Source organism: Sebastes umbrosus, chromosome 18 (genome assembly GCF_015220745.1).
Source record: "Sebastes umbrosus isolate fSebUmb1 chromosome 18, fSebUmb1.pri, whole genome shotgun sequence".
In the NCBI taxonomy this organism is placed as follows: Eukaryota; Metazoa; Chordata; class Actinopteri; order Perciformes; family Sebastidae; genus Sebastes; species Sebastes umbrosus.
The window spans coordinates 5811544-5827423 of NC_051286.1; the positions used below are offsets into that span (position 1 = coordinate 5811544).

The 15880-nt window shown below is 40.7% G+C and overlaps 1 protein-coding gene and 2 long non-coding RNA genes across 4 annotated transcripts in view; 2 read left to right on the top strand and 1 right to left on the bottom strand.

The window, feature by feature from the left end:
• The first annotated feature begins 441 nt into the window (after nt 1–441).
• LOC119476735 (disks large-associated protein 2) overlaps nt 442–15880 on the top strand; it is a 110621-nt gene continuing 95182 nt past the window's right edge. Inside the window, exon 1 of one of the 2 annotated variants that reach the window (XM_037750217.1) lies at nt 442–967. In XM_037750217.1, the coding sequence (XP_037606145.1) occupies nt 847–967 (121 nt within the window). In that variant the 5' untranslated portion in view covers nt 442–846. The remainder of the gene's footprint in view (nt 968–15880) is intronic. The other variant, XM_037750216.1, reaches the window with a different exon arrangement.
• On the top strand, nt 6791–9045 carry LOC119476737. Its single transcript, XR_005204097.1, has 2 exons — nt 6791–8558; nt 8727–9045. It is a non-coding gene; the product is annotated as an uncharacterized LOC119476737 (long non-coding RNA).
• The window catches only part of LOC119476736, a 115103-nt gene continuing 107727 nt past the window's right edge, over nt 8505–15880 (bottom strand). Inside the window, exons 5-6 of the long non-coding RNA XR_005204096.1 lie at nt 9548–9617; nt 8505–8995 (exon numbers count right to left, since the gene is read on the bottom strand). This is a non-coding gene — a long non-coding RNA (uncharacterized LOC119476736). The remainder of the gene's footprint in view (nt 8996–9547; nt 9618–15880) is intronic.

The window sequence follows — 15880 nt, forward strand, 5'->3', positions numbered from 1 at the left end:
CTTATACAAAATAATAATACTAATAATAATAATAATAATAATAAGACAGGAGATACATGTCAAGAACAAGTGTAAAGCTGTCATATGACAGCAATATTGGCAAAACTTTTATATATTTGTATTCCTTTTTTACTGTAAAGCAACTTTGTTTTTGAAAAGTACAATGCAAATAAAGTTATTATTATCAATATTGAATAATAAGGAAAATTAAATAAAATAGCAGAGTAAAAGTTATGAAAATTATGTAACTGGGATGTTAAAGTTTAGCTCATATGTGTAGGTCTGTAGTAGGCTAATAAGTGCAGCAATGTAATATAACTTTCACAAAATAGATAAAGCACTTTTTATTTTTCATTGTAAAAGCCATATTTATTATTATTATTCACCAGTAATTAATTCATTTTGAATTATGTACGTCATGCTTATCTAATATAACTAAGCATCAATTAAAATGAATATTTTGACTTTTTTTCTGTTTAAGTTTGCATGTTAGACTGTTGAGAAGTTAGGCTTTATTATTATTGTTATATTATTATTATGATTATGATTCTGTCAATACAAGTAGGCTACTGTAGGTGCAGACTTTGTGAAAATGGCGTCTGATATTGGCTGCCTTCAGAATCGCAGCTGTGCTCTCAGTGACCACAACAACAACAACATCATCAGAGGAGCTGTGTGATTCCTCTCCAGAGGATGGAGACCTCCAGCTCCGCCGCAGCCGCAGCATCAGGACCAGCGTCGGACAAGAAGAAAACACACACAAGCCGCCGCCGTCATCATCATCATCATCATCATGATGGGAAACTACGGCCGATCTGCTGCAGATGTTTCTAACGAACGAGGGCGATGATGAACATGTTCGCGGAGACCAGGAGACATGATCGCTTTGCACTTCTTTACCGCCCGTTTACTATCGAAGAAGAAGAAGTGACCTTCTCTGAGGAGGAAGATGTCAGCGCTGAAAAAGGTAGGAAGGGATGGAGCAGATGTTTGTGCATGAACTGAAGCTTGTTGTTGTTGTTATTGTCATCATGAGGTCTGATGGAGGTTTTGACCAGAATGTGCAAAATGTCAGAAAGTTGTGCAGAAATGAGTCACTCTCCTGGATGATTCTTCAGACTTAACTGGGTGTTTCCAGCACAGATCAATCAATGATGCATGATGTGTGGGTGAGGTGTTTTAGACTACATGTGTCTGGAGGTGGAGGTGCCATTGAATCCATTGTGAATGGAGGGGACACACAGCTTCTTCTTCTTCTCCCTCAAGTTTGTTCTTCTTGTCTGTAAACGCCCATTCAGTTCCCCATTGTGTGCTGCTGCCCTCCCCTCCATTCAAGTGTATGTGACTCAGCTGTATTGTACTATATCTGTCATCCATCTTTTCATCTGTCACAGGTGTTACCATGGCTACTACAGACTCACTGCTGTCTTTTCTTTGAGAAGGACTCAGGTAAGAGGTGGGAGGGGGTGATGATGAAGTGATGAAGTCAAACATAATGAGGAGATTGTCATTCACGTTAATATTAATAAAAAAAAAGCTTTTTTTTAATGCTGTATATAATGGCTTTCTAGTGAGCAAGAGAGATCTGGAGGAATGACAGTGTTGTGATGGCAGCTTCTTTGTTCTTGTGAGCGATGATGAGTTTTTCACGAGTATGGATCAGACCGTCGGGGGCCTGTTGGAGATGGTGTTTGTTAACAGTGCAAACTTTATTCAGAGACTATAAAAGGATACGTCTTACTGTCAAATAATCCCATAAAAAGACCATACATTTTGTCTTTGTAACCATATTGTTATGTATCATAGTCCTCTATTTTTGTCCAACACTTGTTAAAAACCCATCTATGAGCCACACCGTTGCACTGGATGTCTTGTTCCTTCATTACCATAAACACAGCTCTGTAATACTGAACATTTTACCATATTTCAGCTTGTAAGACCACTTAGTCTGCTTGGCACATCTAAATTTTGACTTGTGCAATATTAAATCCAGCTGTTATGAACTGAACCAGTGTACTCATGAGCCTCGGAGGCAGGGAAATGCCCCTGAATGAGGATTCTTTTTGAAGATTTACATCACAACATCAGGGCAGGTGAATCTATCCAAAGTGCAGTTATATCTCAGTCTGGTTTAGAGCTGCAACAAGTAAATGATTAGTTGTCAACTATTAAATTAATCGCAAACAATTTTTTTAATAATCAATTAATGGTTTGAGTAATCTTTTAAGAAAAAAAAAGTCAAATTTCTCTGGTTCCAGCTTCTTTAAAGGGACTCTATGTAAGAATCAGAAATTGCTTGTTAACAGTGACACCTGTGGCTGTTAAGTCGACGACAGTCAGCGTAGAGTTTGTGTTAGAGTCTGAGTTGTGGTGGGAGCTGGTCGTTTAGCGGACACCATTTCTAACCGAACGTTAGCTATGGTTGCACACTGTTAACCCTGAAGCGAAGCTCAAAATAAAGGCACTTGCGAGCGCGCATGATTTCAAATCTGTTGTATTTTCCCGGAAAAAAACGGGCCCGCGTTCTTCACATTAAAAGCAGCCTACAGGCTGATAGAGGAAACTCACAACGTCTCAGGTCTCATTTTTTAGGTTAGGTTAAAACCTGTTTACAAATTGACAATAAAACAATATTTATATGTGTAAAACCTTACATACAGTCCCTTTAATGTCAATATTTTTTATTTTTTTTTACTCTTCTATGACAGTAAACTGAATATCTTTGATTTTGGGAAAAACTGATCAACGTTTTTCACCATTTTCTGACATTGTATTGACTAAACTAAACAATTAATCAAGAAAATAATCAATCGACAATGAAAATAATCGTTTGTCAATTCAAGTCAAGTCATTTTATTTGTATAGCCCAATATCACAATTTGCCTCAGGGTGCTTTACAATCTGTACAGGAAACGACACCCTCTGTCCTTTACAGTACGACTCTCTCATCGGATAAGGAAAAACTTAACCCGAAAAAAACTTTTATAAGGGGAAAAAATGGAAGAAACCTCAGGAAGAGCAACAGAGGAGGGATCCCTCTCCAAGGACAGACAGAGTAACAACATAATGCAAATACAACAGAGACAATCCATATGACAAAAATAAAAAATAATACATATAATGTGAACGTACTGTATATGAAGAGATGGATCCAGGAATAATACTAATAGAATAATGCCAGGTTTATACTTTAGATGTGTTTCAAACTGTAACTTAAACCTGCATTCATTGATTTTTTTGGCCACTTGTGGGCAGCACAACACGTTGTAAACATAACATTGATATTATAAAGTTACCTATTTATAGATCCATTGGCGACACAGAGAAACATTAGCATTCCTTTGGAGTCACGTTTGTGTCCACCTGACGGATGTAATATTTACTCTCCTTTTAGTTCTCCCCAACCAGCTACTGAGAGAAATACCAGGCTCTTTAGTTGCTTAATTCTCCACTATGTTGACCAGCTAGCTGCTAACTTTGTCTGCCGTTTGGTGCTGAGCAGGAAGTGTGCATAGCGGGACTATCAGAGCTTTCTTCACTGTAAACTAGAGCTGCAACTACTAATCGATCGGTTGTCAACTATTAAATCAATCGGCAACTATTTTGACAATCGATTAATTACTTTGAGTAATTCTTTAAGAAAAAAAGTCTAAATTCTCTGATTTCAGCTTCTTAAATGTGAATATTTTCTGGTTTCTTTACTCCTCTATGACAGTAAACTGAACATCTTTGAGTTGTGGACAAAACAAGACATTTGAGGACGTCATCTTGGACTTTGGGAAACACTGATGGACATTCTTCAACATTTTCTCACATTTTATAGACCAAACAACTAATCGATTAATCGAGAAAATAATCGACAGATTAATCTACAATGAAAATAATCGTTAGTTGCATCCCTAGTCTGGTCCTTTACCAACTTGATGTTCTATTCTGTATTACAAGTTGTTAAAGCAAACTGCAGACTTCTGTACATCTTAACTAGCACCATGTTTTCCCTGATACTTCCTAGAAGTCAGAAAGTATTAAGAAATGGTAACCGCTGCCTATTGTGCCTGGAACCTACGCTGATAAGAACAGCAAGACAGAACAGAAACGGTAAAGTTGCCGGCCGTAAACAATGAGCTGTAAGAAGATAAAATACCCCGTAGATTTGAGGAGAACTGCAGAGTCGGGTGATAATTCTCAGTGGTTTTGTCACTATGAGCGACACCGTTCACATGCACACAAAATCTTGATTAGTACAGCTTTATACCACAGCCCGGACGTTAGAACCGTCCCCTTACAACGACAACGATGGATTCCTGCTTTCCTTTCTCTGTAAATTCATGTTACATGTGATATGACCATCTGGCCTAGTGCATGATGGGAAAGGCTTGAGCCTTTCAATCAACGTCCCACAGTGCGGTGGAGGTGTTCGCTGTTGTGATGCCTGGAGAATTTGGGCATAAAGGAGATAGTCTTTAATTAGGTAAACTCTGCACGACTCCTTCTCTCCGCAGAGGTCAGAGCACCGAGAGCCGTCCAGGGAAACAGCACTGCAGGGGTCCGCTGCTTTTCTCTTGGCATTTTTTGGGCATCGTAGATGATCAAATACCGGCTCGCATCAGCACAAACATCAAATACTATCACTATCGCTGGGATGCTTTTGAAGCCAAAGGCCAAGAGGAAATCATGAAAGACTAATCTTATAATTTAAATTTGTATTTATTTGGTTTATAAATACCACAAACTGATTCTCGTGACATGAGAATAGAAATGTCGCCAGGAGCACGTTTGTTGGTGTATAACTCACCAATGAACAAACAGTTTGAGGTCAGGTTTGGCTATTTTTACCTTTCTGTTCTGCTCATTAATATCTCAGGGACATTTTGCACATTTAGCCCCGACACTAATTGTTACCTTGTGTCTGTAGTGCTGCAGTGTCGCTCTAAATCACAGTGAAAGACAGTAGGATATTAAGTTTGACAGCATTTGCTCAAACAGTGATCACACACGTGTCAATCGCGTTCTGAAAATGTCTTTTTAAGCGATACAAATGGGCTGACGTCAGAGTTTCAGCCACATCAGAGATTATCTGCGAGTTAATCGCGTGTAGGGTCCTACTGTGCTTTTACAGGCTTTGTCAGCACAAAGGCTGCAGATGAAGTGAACGTGGATACGGTGGGAACATCTCTGCTCGTTTGATGTGCATAACCTAAAGAATTGTTCAGAGTTTTTTCTTTTTCTTCTTTATCAGCCATCCGGAGAACTCGCTCTTGATCGTTCCTTGCTCATCATTTTCTCAAGGTTGAGGCAGAATGTTAATGACTGTGTGGACGACTGGATCATTTTAAGGGATATAAAGCAAGCAGGCCACGCAGTGATGCAGGAGCAGTGATGCTGTTTATGACTTTCTGTGCATGAGCTTTAAACATGAACACGACGCACTTTTATTATTTCTGTTGCGTCTATGGTTTTTAATCTAGAACTGGATCTGTAAATCTTTGATATTTCCTAAAGCACTTCAGATCAGTGTTGCGCCACTAGGTGGGACTGTTTACTTTGATAACATTTCGAAACACTGATATGACATACCTACTGGTGTATTTCAGGAACTGGCCATTTCAGAATCCATTGCTGTGCTATCCTGGGAAAATGTATTCACTGTTAGTGGGCTTTCTATTGCTGCTCAACAGTTGGTGTCAGCAGCAGTGCAAGGGTAAATTTGTAAGGACTAAAAGCAAAGGAATCACAGAGCACAAAGACTGTGTCTCTGCTGTTGGAAATTACCTTAATAAAATGAAAGGCTCTGTAAAAGGAATTTGTTTATAGTTATGAGCTCTTGTGTTGCCTGAATTTTTCATGCTAAAATGTCAAAAAATGCTGTTTTCAGCCTCTCAAATATGAATATTTCCTGCTTTTCTTAGTTTTATATCTTATTAAACTGAATATCTTTGGGCTTTGGACTGGCAAAACAAGATATTTGACATTACCTTGGACTGAGAAGCCTGGATGGACATTTTTCACTGTTTTCTGTCATTTTGTAGACCAAAAGATGAATCGATTAATATAGAAAATAATCGTCAGATTAATAGATAATGAAAATAGTCATTAGTTGGAACCCCTAAAAAAAAACTATATTAATTTTAGCTAATTTAGATCTTTGTTTCCACAATGTTTAAGCAAACTGAGACCGTGATATATATATATATTTTTTTTGTTTGCTTTGGTTTTATGTGAGACTGGGCAGTTTATGGGACAAGAGGTTTTGTAAAGAAGGCAGTTTATTTTATAACTTTAAAATGTGGCTTGGTACCCATTAAACATCTAACAATATATAATTAATAGGGCTGTCAAAGTTAACGCGATAATGACGTGTTAACGCAAATTCGTTGTAACGCCACTACTATACGTGATGATAGGTGTGTACTGTAAGATGCTGGCATCATATGAAACTAAAAAACCTGATGAATCCATTGGTACCAACCATGTCATACTAGCTTGTTGCAAAGGAGGTTAAATAACGATCCAAACTTGCGCTAACTTGGCATAGCCATTTTCAAAGGGGTCCCTTGACCTCTGACCTAAAGATATGTGAATGAAAATGGATTCTATGGGTTCCCTATGAGTCTCCCCTTTACAGACATGCCCACTTTATGATAATCACATCAATATCGGCATAATTTTTATGCTAAATGCAGTACCTGTGAGGGTTTCTGGACAGTATTTGTCATTGTTTTGTGTTGTTAATTGATTCATATTAATAAATATATACATACATTTGCATAAAGCAGCATATTTGCCCACTCCCATGTTGATAAGAGTATTAAATACTTGACATGTCTCCCTTTAAGGTACATTTTGAACAGATAAAAAATGTGTGATTAATTTGTGATTAATGGCAATTAGCTATGGACAATCATGCGATTAATCTTTAAGGTGTAGATCTACTGGTTGGAGAGACTGTGGTGGTGACTATCCATCTCGACTGTTTAACAGTTGGCAAGAGAAGATAGTGGGCTGGAAACCTTTGTCTCTTTCCAAACATTCACCTGCAAAGAAGAAGTGTAGAAAACAGGACAAGAAAACATGGCGGCAGTTTGAGCTCTACGAGGTTTTTCACCTTTGTGTGTTAATTTTGTCTTTCAGTGTCCTTATTAAAGCGGTCCTTTTCCATCTGCATCAACTACTGCTGATGAGTCTTTTTCATCCGGTGAAGGAGCGCTCATATTTCTCTTGAGTAGCACCTCTACTCCTTCAGAATACCAATAAGTCTTACATTGGGCCTAAAATCAATATGATCCTTTCCAAATCTGTATTTATTCCTCTCTCAGATTGTCTCCCAACCTTAGAAGCTCGGCTGTGCTGTAGGACAGAGAGGAGGCTGGAGAAGGAGGGAGGACGTGAGGGGAATGTGAGGGCGAGTGTTGCTCTGCTGGTCGGTGAAATTGGCGGTTCTAGTTTCGGATAAGAGGTCGTCTCAGGACTTCGAGAGACGGGAATGAGCTCAAGTCTCGTGTCGTAATTTGCTTGGATCTGGCGCGGGGTGAAGTGGAACCATCAGTTTTGGCGTGCTTCCTGTTGTTCAGTTTTGTGTAACTTTTCTTCCGTGGATTGTATGCCATTCGAACACCTGCACATGGCCTGAAAAAAACGTGTCTGATCTCGGTGACGTCAGCAGGGTCCCGACAAGACCAGGAAACGGCTCCCTCCCTTTTCGGTTTCGGAGGAGTGATGTCATCGCAGGGCGAGTGTGAGGTTGGCTGAGGCTTTAGTGAGCTTGACGTTTTATCACCAAGAGCACCAGACGTATGACCACATGCACCAGTCAGTACGGGGGACACAAAGTGAGAACCAAGTAACATGGCAACACGTTAGGGACTCGTCATAAACCCCCCCTCGCCCCCCGAGAGGGGAAAAGGAGTGTGAGGCAAAGGCACGCAGAGAGACAGAGATGCAGAAACCCAGAGGGGAAGAGGGACGGCATGAGTGTGCATGCTGATGGGGATAGGAGCGCGTGGAGCTACAGAGCTGCAGAATCCTGAATCCAGCAGATGGAGACTCCGTGTCCTTGTTTTGCGGTGATCTCTGGGAGCAACATGCAGCTCGCGCCGCTGCCTCGCACTGCTGCAGTGGAGGAGTAAATGCGGAGCCCAACACTGCTCCAGGTGATCCACAGCAGCCCAGCCCGGCAGACTGCTCCCTCCTTAGCCTTCCCTCTCCTCCTCCTCCTCCTCCTCCTTCTCCTCCTCCTCCACCTCCTCTTCCTCCTCCTCTTCCTCCTCTGTCAATGCTCCATTCCTCTGAGGGCTTTGAAAAAAATAACAAGAAAGGAGCAGAAAAACAGAGGAGAAATCCGGCTTTCCCCCTCCGTTCTCAGATGTGAAACACCTCTGCATGACTGTCCGCCGCTTCCCTGTCATCGTGTGAAGACGCACCGCATATGTGCTCCAATGTCTCCGGAACATAGACTCGCTGCAAGGTAGGAAGACTTATCCAGAAAAAAACGCTTGCTTTTTTTGGGGGGCTTTCATTTTCTATGGAACTGTTACATCCTTGTGTGTGTGTGTGTGTGTGTGAATTTAACAGGTAGATGAGAAGTTGGCACAGCAGATTAGGTGATTAGTATTCAACGCAATGGGTAGAAAATAAAACAGATCTTTGTCGGATATGACAAAATACATGCCTTCAGTTTTGGAGGAAAAGCACCTCTCATCCCCCTCAAATCACAGCGATCCATGCAGGTGTGTGTGTGTGTGTGTGCGTGTCCATACAGTATGTATGTGTGTGTAACAGCATCCAGCAGGGTGGGAGGGATTGCTCCTCAAACAGGCTCCTCGATGGGCAACAAGGGGATTTTCGTCTTGACAATGTGGCCAAACAGCTTTCCATCGATCTTCTTAAGGCCACTAATGTCGGCACAATCTCTGGCTTCAAAATAACTGACAGACTGCCTTCTTTAATGGCACCAGTAGTTAATCATTATGTAATCATTTTTATCGGTTCTGTTAGGCTGTAGAGAGAGAGAGAGAGAGAGAGAGAGAGAGAGAGAGAGAAAAAAAACGTTCTTCCTGTCAATTTATGTGTTTGTCTTCATGCCTTATTTGTCATAGATGGAGGGAAGATGAAGTGAGGAAACGAAGGGGGGGGGGTTAAGGATAACGGCAGGTAGATGGGGACATGGGAATGAAGGGGAGGGGGGGTTGTGGGAGAACTTACTCCATCACTCTATGATCTCAGAAACCTGCTAGCCAACAGCTGAACAGTGCCATCTCTCTCAAATCCTTAAATCTCTCAATCACATGTTGGGTGTGAAGCCGCAAAGCCTGAACCTGTAAGTGACCTAATGAGGGTTCATCACTCTCACCACACACACACACACACACACACACACACACACACACACACACACACACACACCCACACACCCTTCCTAATGCCATAATAAGAGATGGAGACTAGCTGGTGCTGCAGCGATATCCAAATCCTGCATTCTGCTGTTTGACAGGGCTACAGGGCTTTTCTATGTGTGTGTGTGTGTGTGTGTGTGTGTGTGTGTTGAAACCTTTGACAGCGTCTTACGCTTCGTTTAGCTCCTGGATTTCTTTGCCCAGAATGTGTTGGTTATGTATGACCTGAAAAAAAAGAAGGAAAAAACATCATCATAAACCTGTTTCTGCTAAAAAAAAAAAAGGTGTATGTACATTCACGCTCATTCATGTCTGCATACGGATCAGATAGCATGCCAGGTTCTTTTTATAACTGTACTGTGATATGCAGCAGAGGACTGACAGATGCTCTTTATCACTGGAAGCATTAATCCTTGTGTCCTGACACATGCAGCCACACATACTAACTGTGCATACAGCGTTTGCCCTTGCAACACGCTCCAGCTCCTAATGCACTGTACAAACAGTGAGCCATAGGCACACCTATATTGCATACTTACATACGGGCACGCTCGGACAGCTGTGTGGACTGAATCAAGCTGCTTTCATGTGTACTGAGGTGGTAATTTGTCATGTGTGGCATTAGGATGCAGAGGAGGATCTCAGAGGAGAAGAGTCTCAGCTCCGAGCATCTCCCAGGCGCCTTTTTCCTGCTCTGATTCTCCAGCAGATACAGTGGCATCCTCAAACGCCTCATTTAGACGGTTCCCAGATAAAAGCTTCCCAACGAGAATGAAGTGTGGAAAGCCTCGCCAGCGGCCCCTAGAGGCTGTAGTGTTTATTACACAGAACAATACGGAAACGTTGGGCGAAATGGACAACACACTGACTGACTCATTTTGCTAGAGGCTTAATGCTACAATGGTTGAATGAATAGTTTCTGCCTAGAGTTAGATGAGAACATCGATACCACGCTACTGTCTGTACAGTAGATATGTAGCTGGAGCCAGCAGCCAGTTGACTTAGCTTAGCATAAAGGCTGGAACCAAAATGTAAAGACGACAACTTGAGGTTGGGCCGGATTATTTGTTGGCCGAAACCAGTAACTTCCAGCAGTGTTTGCTGGTTGCCTAGCAACACTGTTTTTTTGTTCAGATTAAACAAACAATATATCGTTTTAATTATACACCAGACCGGCACATATGGGTACTTCGCAAAAAGTCAAAGCCACGGACCCTTTTGGGGGAAAGAAAACCGAAGATCCCATAGACTTCGATGCAATTTGACGGATGCTTGGAGGGTAATTTTGACAAATTCGTATGCATTCGTGTCTTGTTAAACAAATGTTTGTTGTATACACATGTCTATAATTATTTTGCGACCTTGCCTGAACCTGAGCGTTGGCGATACCTTAATAAATTAAGGTTGATCGCCGTCATGTCCGTTCAGTCTCCTCCCGTCCAACACACTGGCCGGATATTGTTTATCCAGACATCTCTACATATTTGATTGAATCACGTTAGGCTACGTGTCTGTACATAACCAGCGTGTTAATATCCAACTGTTTGATCTATAGGCTGAGATTTATTTGGAGACGACAGTCTGATGCTGCTATAACGTTAATGTATGACTGTATTACTGCAGCAACCTCCCACTCAAGCTAACGTTAGCTAGCCATGCCAGTCACTGTCATTAAGCATCATTTAGCGATTTACCACACTGACGGTGAATATTCACGTATCGTATGTGCCTCAAATCTCAGTGTGAAAGCCTCAGTAACCCACTAGACAACACATTTTCTCTCCTGTGACGGCGAGTTTCTTTCCTCCAAAAGGGAGCGTAGCCTCGGCGATGACACAACGCTGGTCTGGTCTATAGCTTGGAGCCATAAAGCCTATATTATTATTATTGTTGGTGCAACCAACTACACAGCAACTCTTCGGCATAGTGTTATTACTATTACCGGTTTGGTAAAAGTAGAAATTGGAAACATGTTTCAACCAGGACCATGAATATCCAAACCAAACTTGGCAATCTGGCCAGTAGTTGCTGAGATCTGGACCAAGTAGCTGGACAAGAGGACAGACGGATGGTTCGTCCAACAGATGGGACTGATCAAATACTGTTAGAGCTCCTTTTTACATCCTCCTTCATTGCTGACACTTGGCAGTGGATTTGACGACGGTTCAGTTTGGTTAACAGAGCGATGAAACATCCTCTGCATGTTGGAGATTATTTTAGATGTCACGTTCAAGATCTCTGTTGGACTCCACAGTTTGCTTTCTGTGTCCCATTTTGCGAAATGGGCGATCAGTCATTTGACACAGTTTATAAAATGGCTAATTTGTTTATATAGCCTCTTCGTTGTACTCACAGAGTGAGTGTTTGTTTTTAGGATTAAAGCTGCAGTACATCTGGCTGTTAATGGCATCTCTTCTCTCCGTTTTGCTGCAGGGGTTTGGAGGTCAGGATTGAATGATTAACCAGCCATTAACTGACGCGCTGATTCATTGCTGGGTGCAGAGCAGGACAACAATAGAAATACCAGGGAGTTCTGTGAGATTTAGAGTGATAATCTAGAGAATCATTTTTAAGACAGCTTTTATGTTGTCAAGACAGCACCTGAAAGTCAAACTGGCACTGCTGTAATGACTTGTTACTCATATTTTCTGTTGAAGAAGCTTGATTTTCCGTTGGTGACCTAATGTGAACCTTTATATTAATTTCAAACTGCAAACATAAAACATTTCAAATTTGGCAGTTTATTATGTCAGTCTGTCTACCGAGCTGCACAACGCTGCTCTTTTCCCCTCAGACTTGACTTGATTTAAACAATGGCAATAAATCAGTGACAGTTTCTCTATAACAGTGAGAAGTTAAAGCGTTGATGACAACCACCTCGGGGAGTGACACTTTCCTGAGATCCAGCAATTAATTTTAATGATTCAGGATTTGGATTCTTTTAGCAGCTTACCTATTTAGATCTCAAACTGTTACAACTTCACATCTTTTCTGTCTTGTCACTCTTTCTAGTGACACCTTGGTGTTTTCCTCAAGATTCGTGCCAATGTCTGCAAACACTGTAGACTATTGTAACCAGATTGTTTCAGACAAATTGCTTTCCAGCTACCTTAGCAGCTCATATGTTTTCAGTTCAAGATAATATGAGAAGAGAAAATACACAGTTGTAGTTCCAGTGTTTTAAAAGCAGTACATTACAATTAAGGCTGCAACTAATGATTATTTTCACGTTTGAGTAATCTGTTGATTATTTTCTTGATTAATCAATTAGTTGTTTGGTCTGTAAAATGTCAGAAAACAGTGAAAAATGTCGATGAGTGTTTCCCAAAGCCCAAAAGATGACGTCCTCAAATGTCTTGTTTTGTCCACAACTCAAAGATATTCAGTTTACTGTCATAGAGGAGTAAAGAAACCAGATAATATTCACATTTAAGAAGCTGGAATCAAATAAATTTTACTTTTTTTTTCTAAAAAAAACTATAGAAACCGATTAATCAATTATCAAAATAGTTGCCGATTAATTTAATCGATGTGGCTGTAATTACAATTCATATCTTGTATTGTATAGCCAATATTTACACACGTGTACTTTCCCTCACTGTTACTGTTATTGGCTGTATGTGTTGAGTCGGGCTGCAACTGATTATTGATTGATTATTTTCATTCATTTGCACTTTTCATTATCGATTAAATACCAGATTATTTACTTGATTCATGACTAATCATTTGGCCTATTAAATGTCAGTATATTGTGAAAAATGTCTTGTTTTGTCCAACCGATGGTCCAAAACCCAAGAATATTCTATTTACAGTGATATAAAGCAGAAGATCCTCATATTTGAGAAGCTGAAAACTTCTCAAATATGAAATTCTCAAATATCAAATTCAAATATCAAATTCTCAAAGAATATTTGGCATTTTTGCTTTTAGAGAGACTTTATCTGATATACTATCTTTACTCAGCAATATATTCCATCTGTTGTATTCTCGTCTACAGTACCTACTTATACTTTTGCTGCTGCAGTGACCCAAGACTCCCCACAGGAATCATTAAAGCTTCACCTCAGCTCTGTAAGCTGAATGTTTCCTGGACACCTGATGTTCAGTCTTGTGGCAAAAAAGCGAAGAGAAGCTGGATGGAAATAACCAGAATCCTGGTTCCCAGTTTTAATCCCTCCTAGTGGTGCTCGGCACAATACCATGTTAGGTAGTGAGAGAAGCTGTGTGGGTGTATGAGTGAGTGGAAGAGTGAATATGAGTTTGAGTATATAGAGCATTCAGAGGAGTGAGCTGGATATTGGCAGCAGAAAGCACGATTGATACAATTTATTGTTTTGTACGAAGTGGAAACTCTCCTCACATTTGACCTGAGTAGATAACTGTGAATTACATAAATATCAGGAGATGTAGTTGAACGTTTTGTAGGATTTAAGACTTAGAAATAGTTTGAGGAAACACGTGTTTTGACCACATGATGTTGGTACATCAGAAAAGCAGTGATATGCATGAATGCGTAGTACCACACACTGTTTGTAAGTGAGTGCTGGTGAGTGTCAACTAGGTGTAAGAAAATATTGAAAGTATCGCGATATTATGTTTTGTGATACTGTATCGATTATCAAAAACACTATTGATTTTTAATTAATAGTTTACATACAAAGATGAACTCAGTCAATACTTTATTATATTTGCAAAGAGATGTGTCATCTCAGTGTATGTCCTCTCAAAGTAGTGCTGTGATGTTGATGTTACAAGGACTGTGATAAATGCAAATGCAGATCCCACTGTTCTGTTTGCACAAAAAGTACGGCTGTCAGTCGATTAAAATGTTAAATTGCGATTAATCGCATTATGTCCATAATTAATCACGATTAATCGCAAATTAATCGCACATTTGTATCTGTTCAAAATGTACCTTAAAGAGAGATTTGTCAAGTATTTAATACTCTTATCAACATGGGAGTGGGCAAATATGCTGCCTTATGCAAATGTATGTATATATTTATTATTCAAAATAAATTAACAACACAGAACAATGACAAATATTGTCCAGAAACCCTCACAGGTACTGCATTTAGCATAAAAAAATATGCTCAAATCATAACATGGCAAATTGCAGCCCAACAGTCAACAACAGCTGTCAGTGTGTCAGTGTGCTGACTTGACTATGACTTGCCCCAAAACTGCATGTGATTATCATAAAGTGTCTGTAAAGGGGAGACTCGTGGGTACCCATAGAACCCATTTACATTCACATATCTGGAGGTCAGAGGTCAAGGGACCCCTCTGAAAATGGCCATGCCAGTTTTTCCTCACCAAAATTTAGCACAAGTTTGGAGCGTTATTTAACCTCCTTTGCGACAAGCTAGTATGACATGGTTGGTTCCAATGGATTCCTCAGGTTTCATACAGTAGCTTCATATGATGCCAGTATCTTCACTTCACTTAGCTTTAAAACTCAGCCCGCTACAACCTAAATTTATGGCAAATGCTTTCTCACTGTCCTCTACACTACTACATCTTGTAGCACATGACCTACTACGCTCTCAAGCTTTTAGCTCTGTGGGATTTTGAGGCAGCATCAATGGCAAATTCTTATAAATTTAGGGGGTTTTATTTAAATTGAATCATCAGCGCCTTGGACTCGAGAATGATTTCCACTCTCCATGTCAGCTGTCAGTTACTGTAGAAATATCCAGGAGCTAAAATGGTAACTGTGAGAAAAATCGATGACGAGCAAGGACGAGCGACTGAAATCATACAATCTGCATTGATCAGCCTGAGGGGAGAATCTCCCGTCGAAGTCCAATAAGCTAGCTGGAGTGTATTGACTACTTTGAGCATGAGGAAACCCCTCATCCAGGTGTGTGTGTGTGTTTTGTTTTTTTTGGGGGGTGAAAAAGCTGTTGCAATTAATAATGGAATCAACCGCCTGGTGTGTGGTGTGGTTCGGCTTCCCTAATGAGGACTGGATTCATCCTCAGTCTCTGACAGTACGCCGAGTGGGATATGCTGCTCTCCAGCCTGTTTCCATGGAGATACTCAGGAGCTGTAGCATTCCCCCCCCCCACCCCCTTCTGCTGTACATTTCTACCAAACAGTGCTGCTTCATGAGAGGGATCTGGGCCAGGGTGTGTGTGTGGGATATAACAGTGTGAAATCAGGCACACAAACATGTATCGCGCCATTGACGGATATGCTATTATGGTAGTATTAAGCTCTACGGCAGTGCATGTGTGTGTGTTGCAGCTCAGTATCTCCAGTAGTGTGATTGCAAAGTGTCTTAGTGTGTATTGTACTCTCTCTCTCTCCTTGTGTGTCATGCTAGTAGTAGCTGCTAATCTTGAAGCCCTACTGTAGCGAACGTCCAAGTGTGAGCGTGTTCGTGTATGTCATAGTGTGTTACGACAGGCTGGATGGTGACTGGTCACTGACGGAGTGTGTGAGAGTGTGCATGCTGGGTACGTGAGAGATAGTGAGTCAGAGTG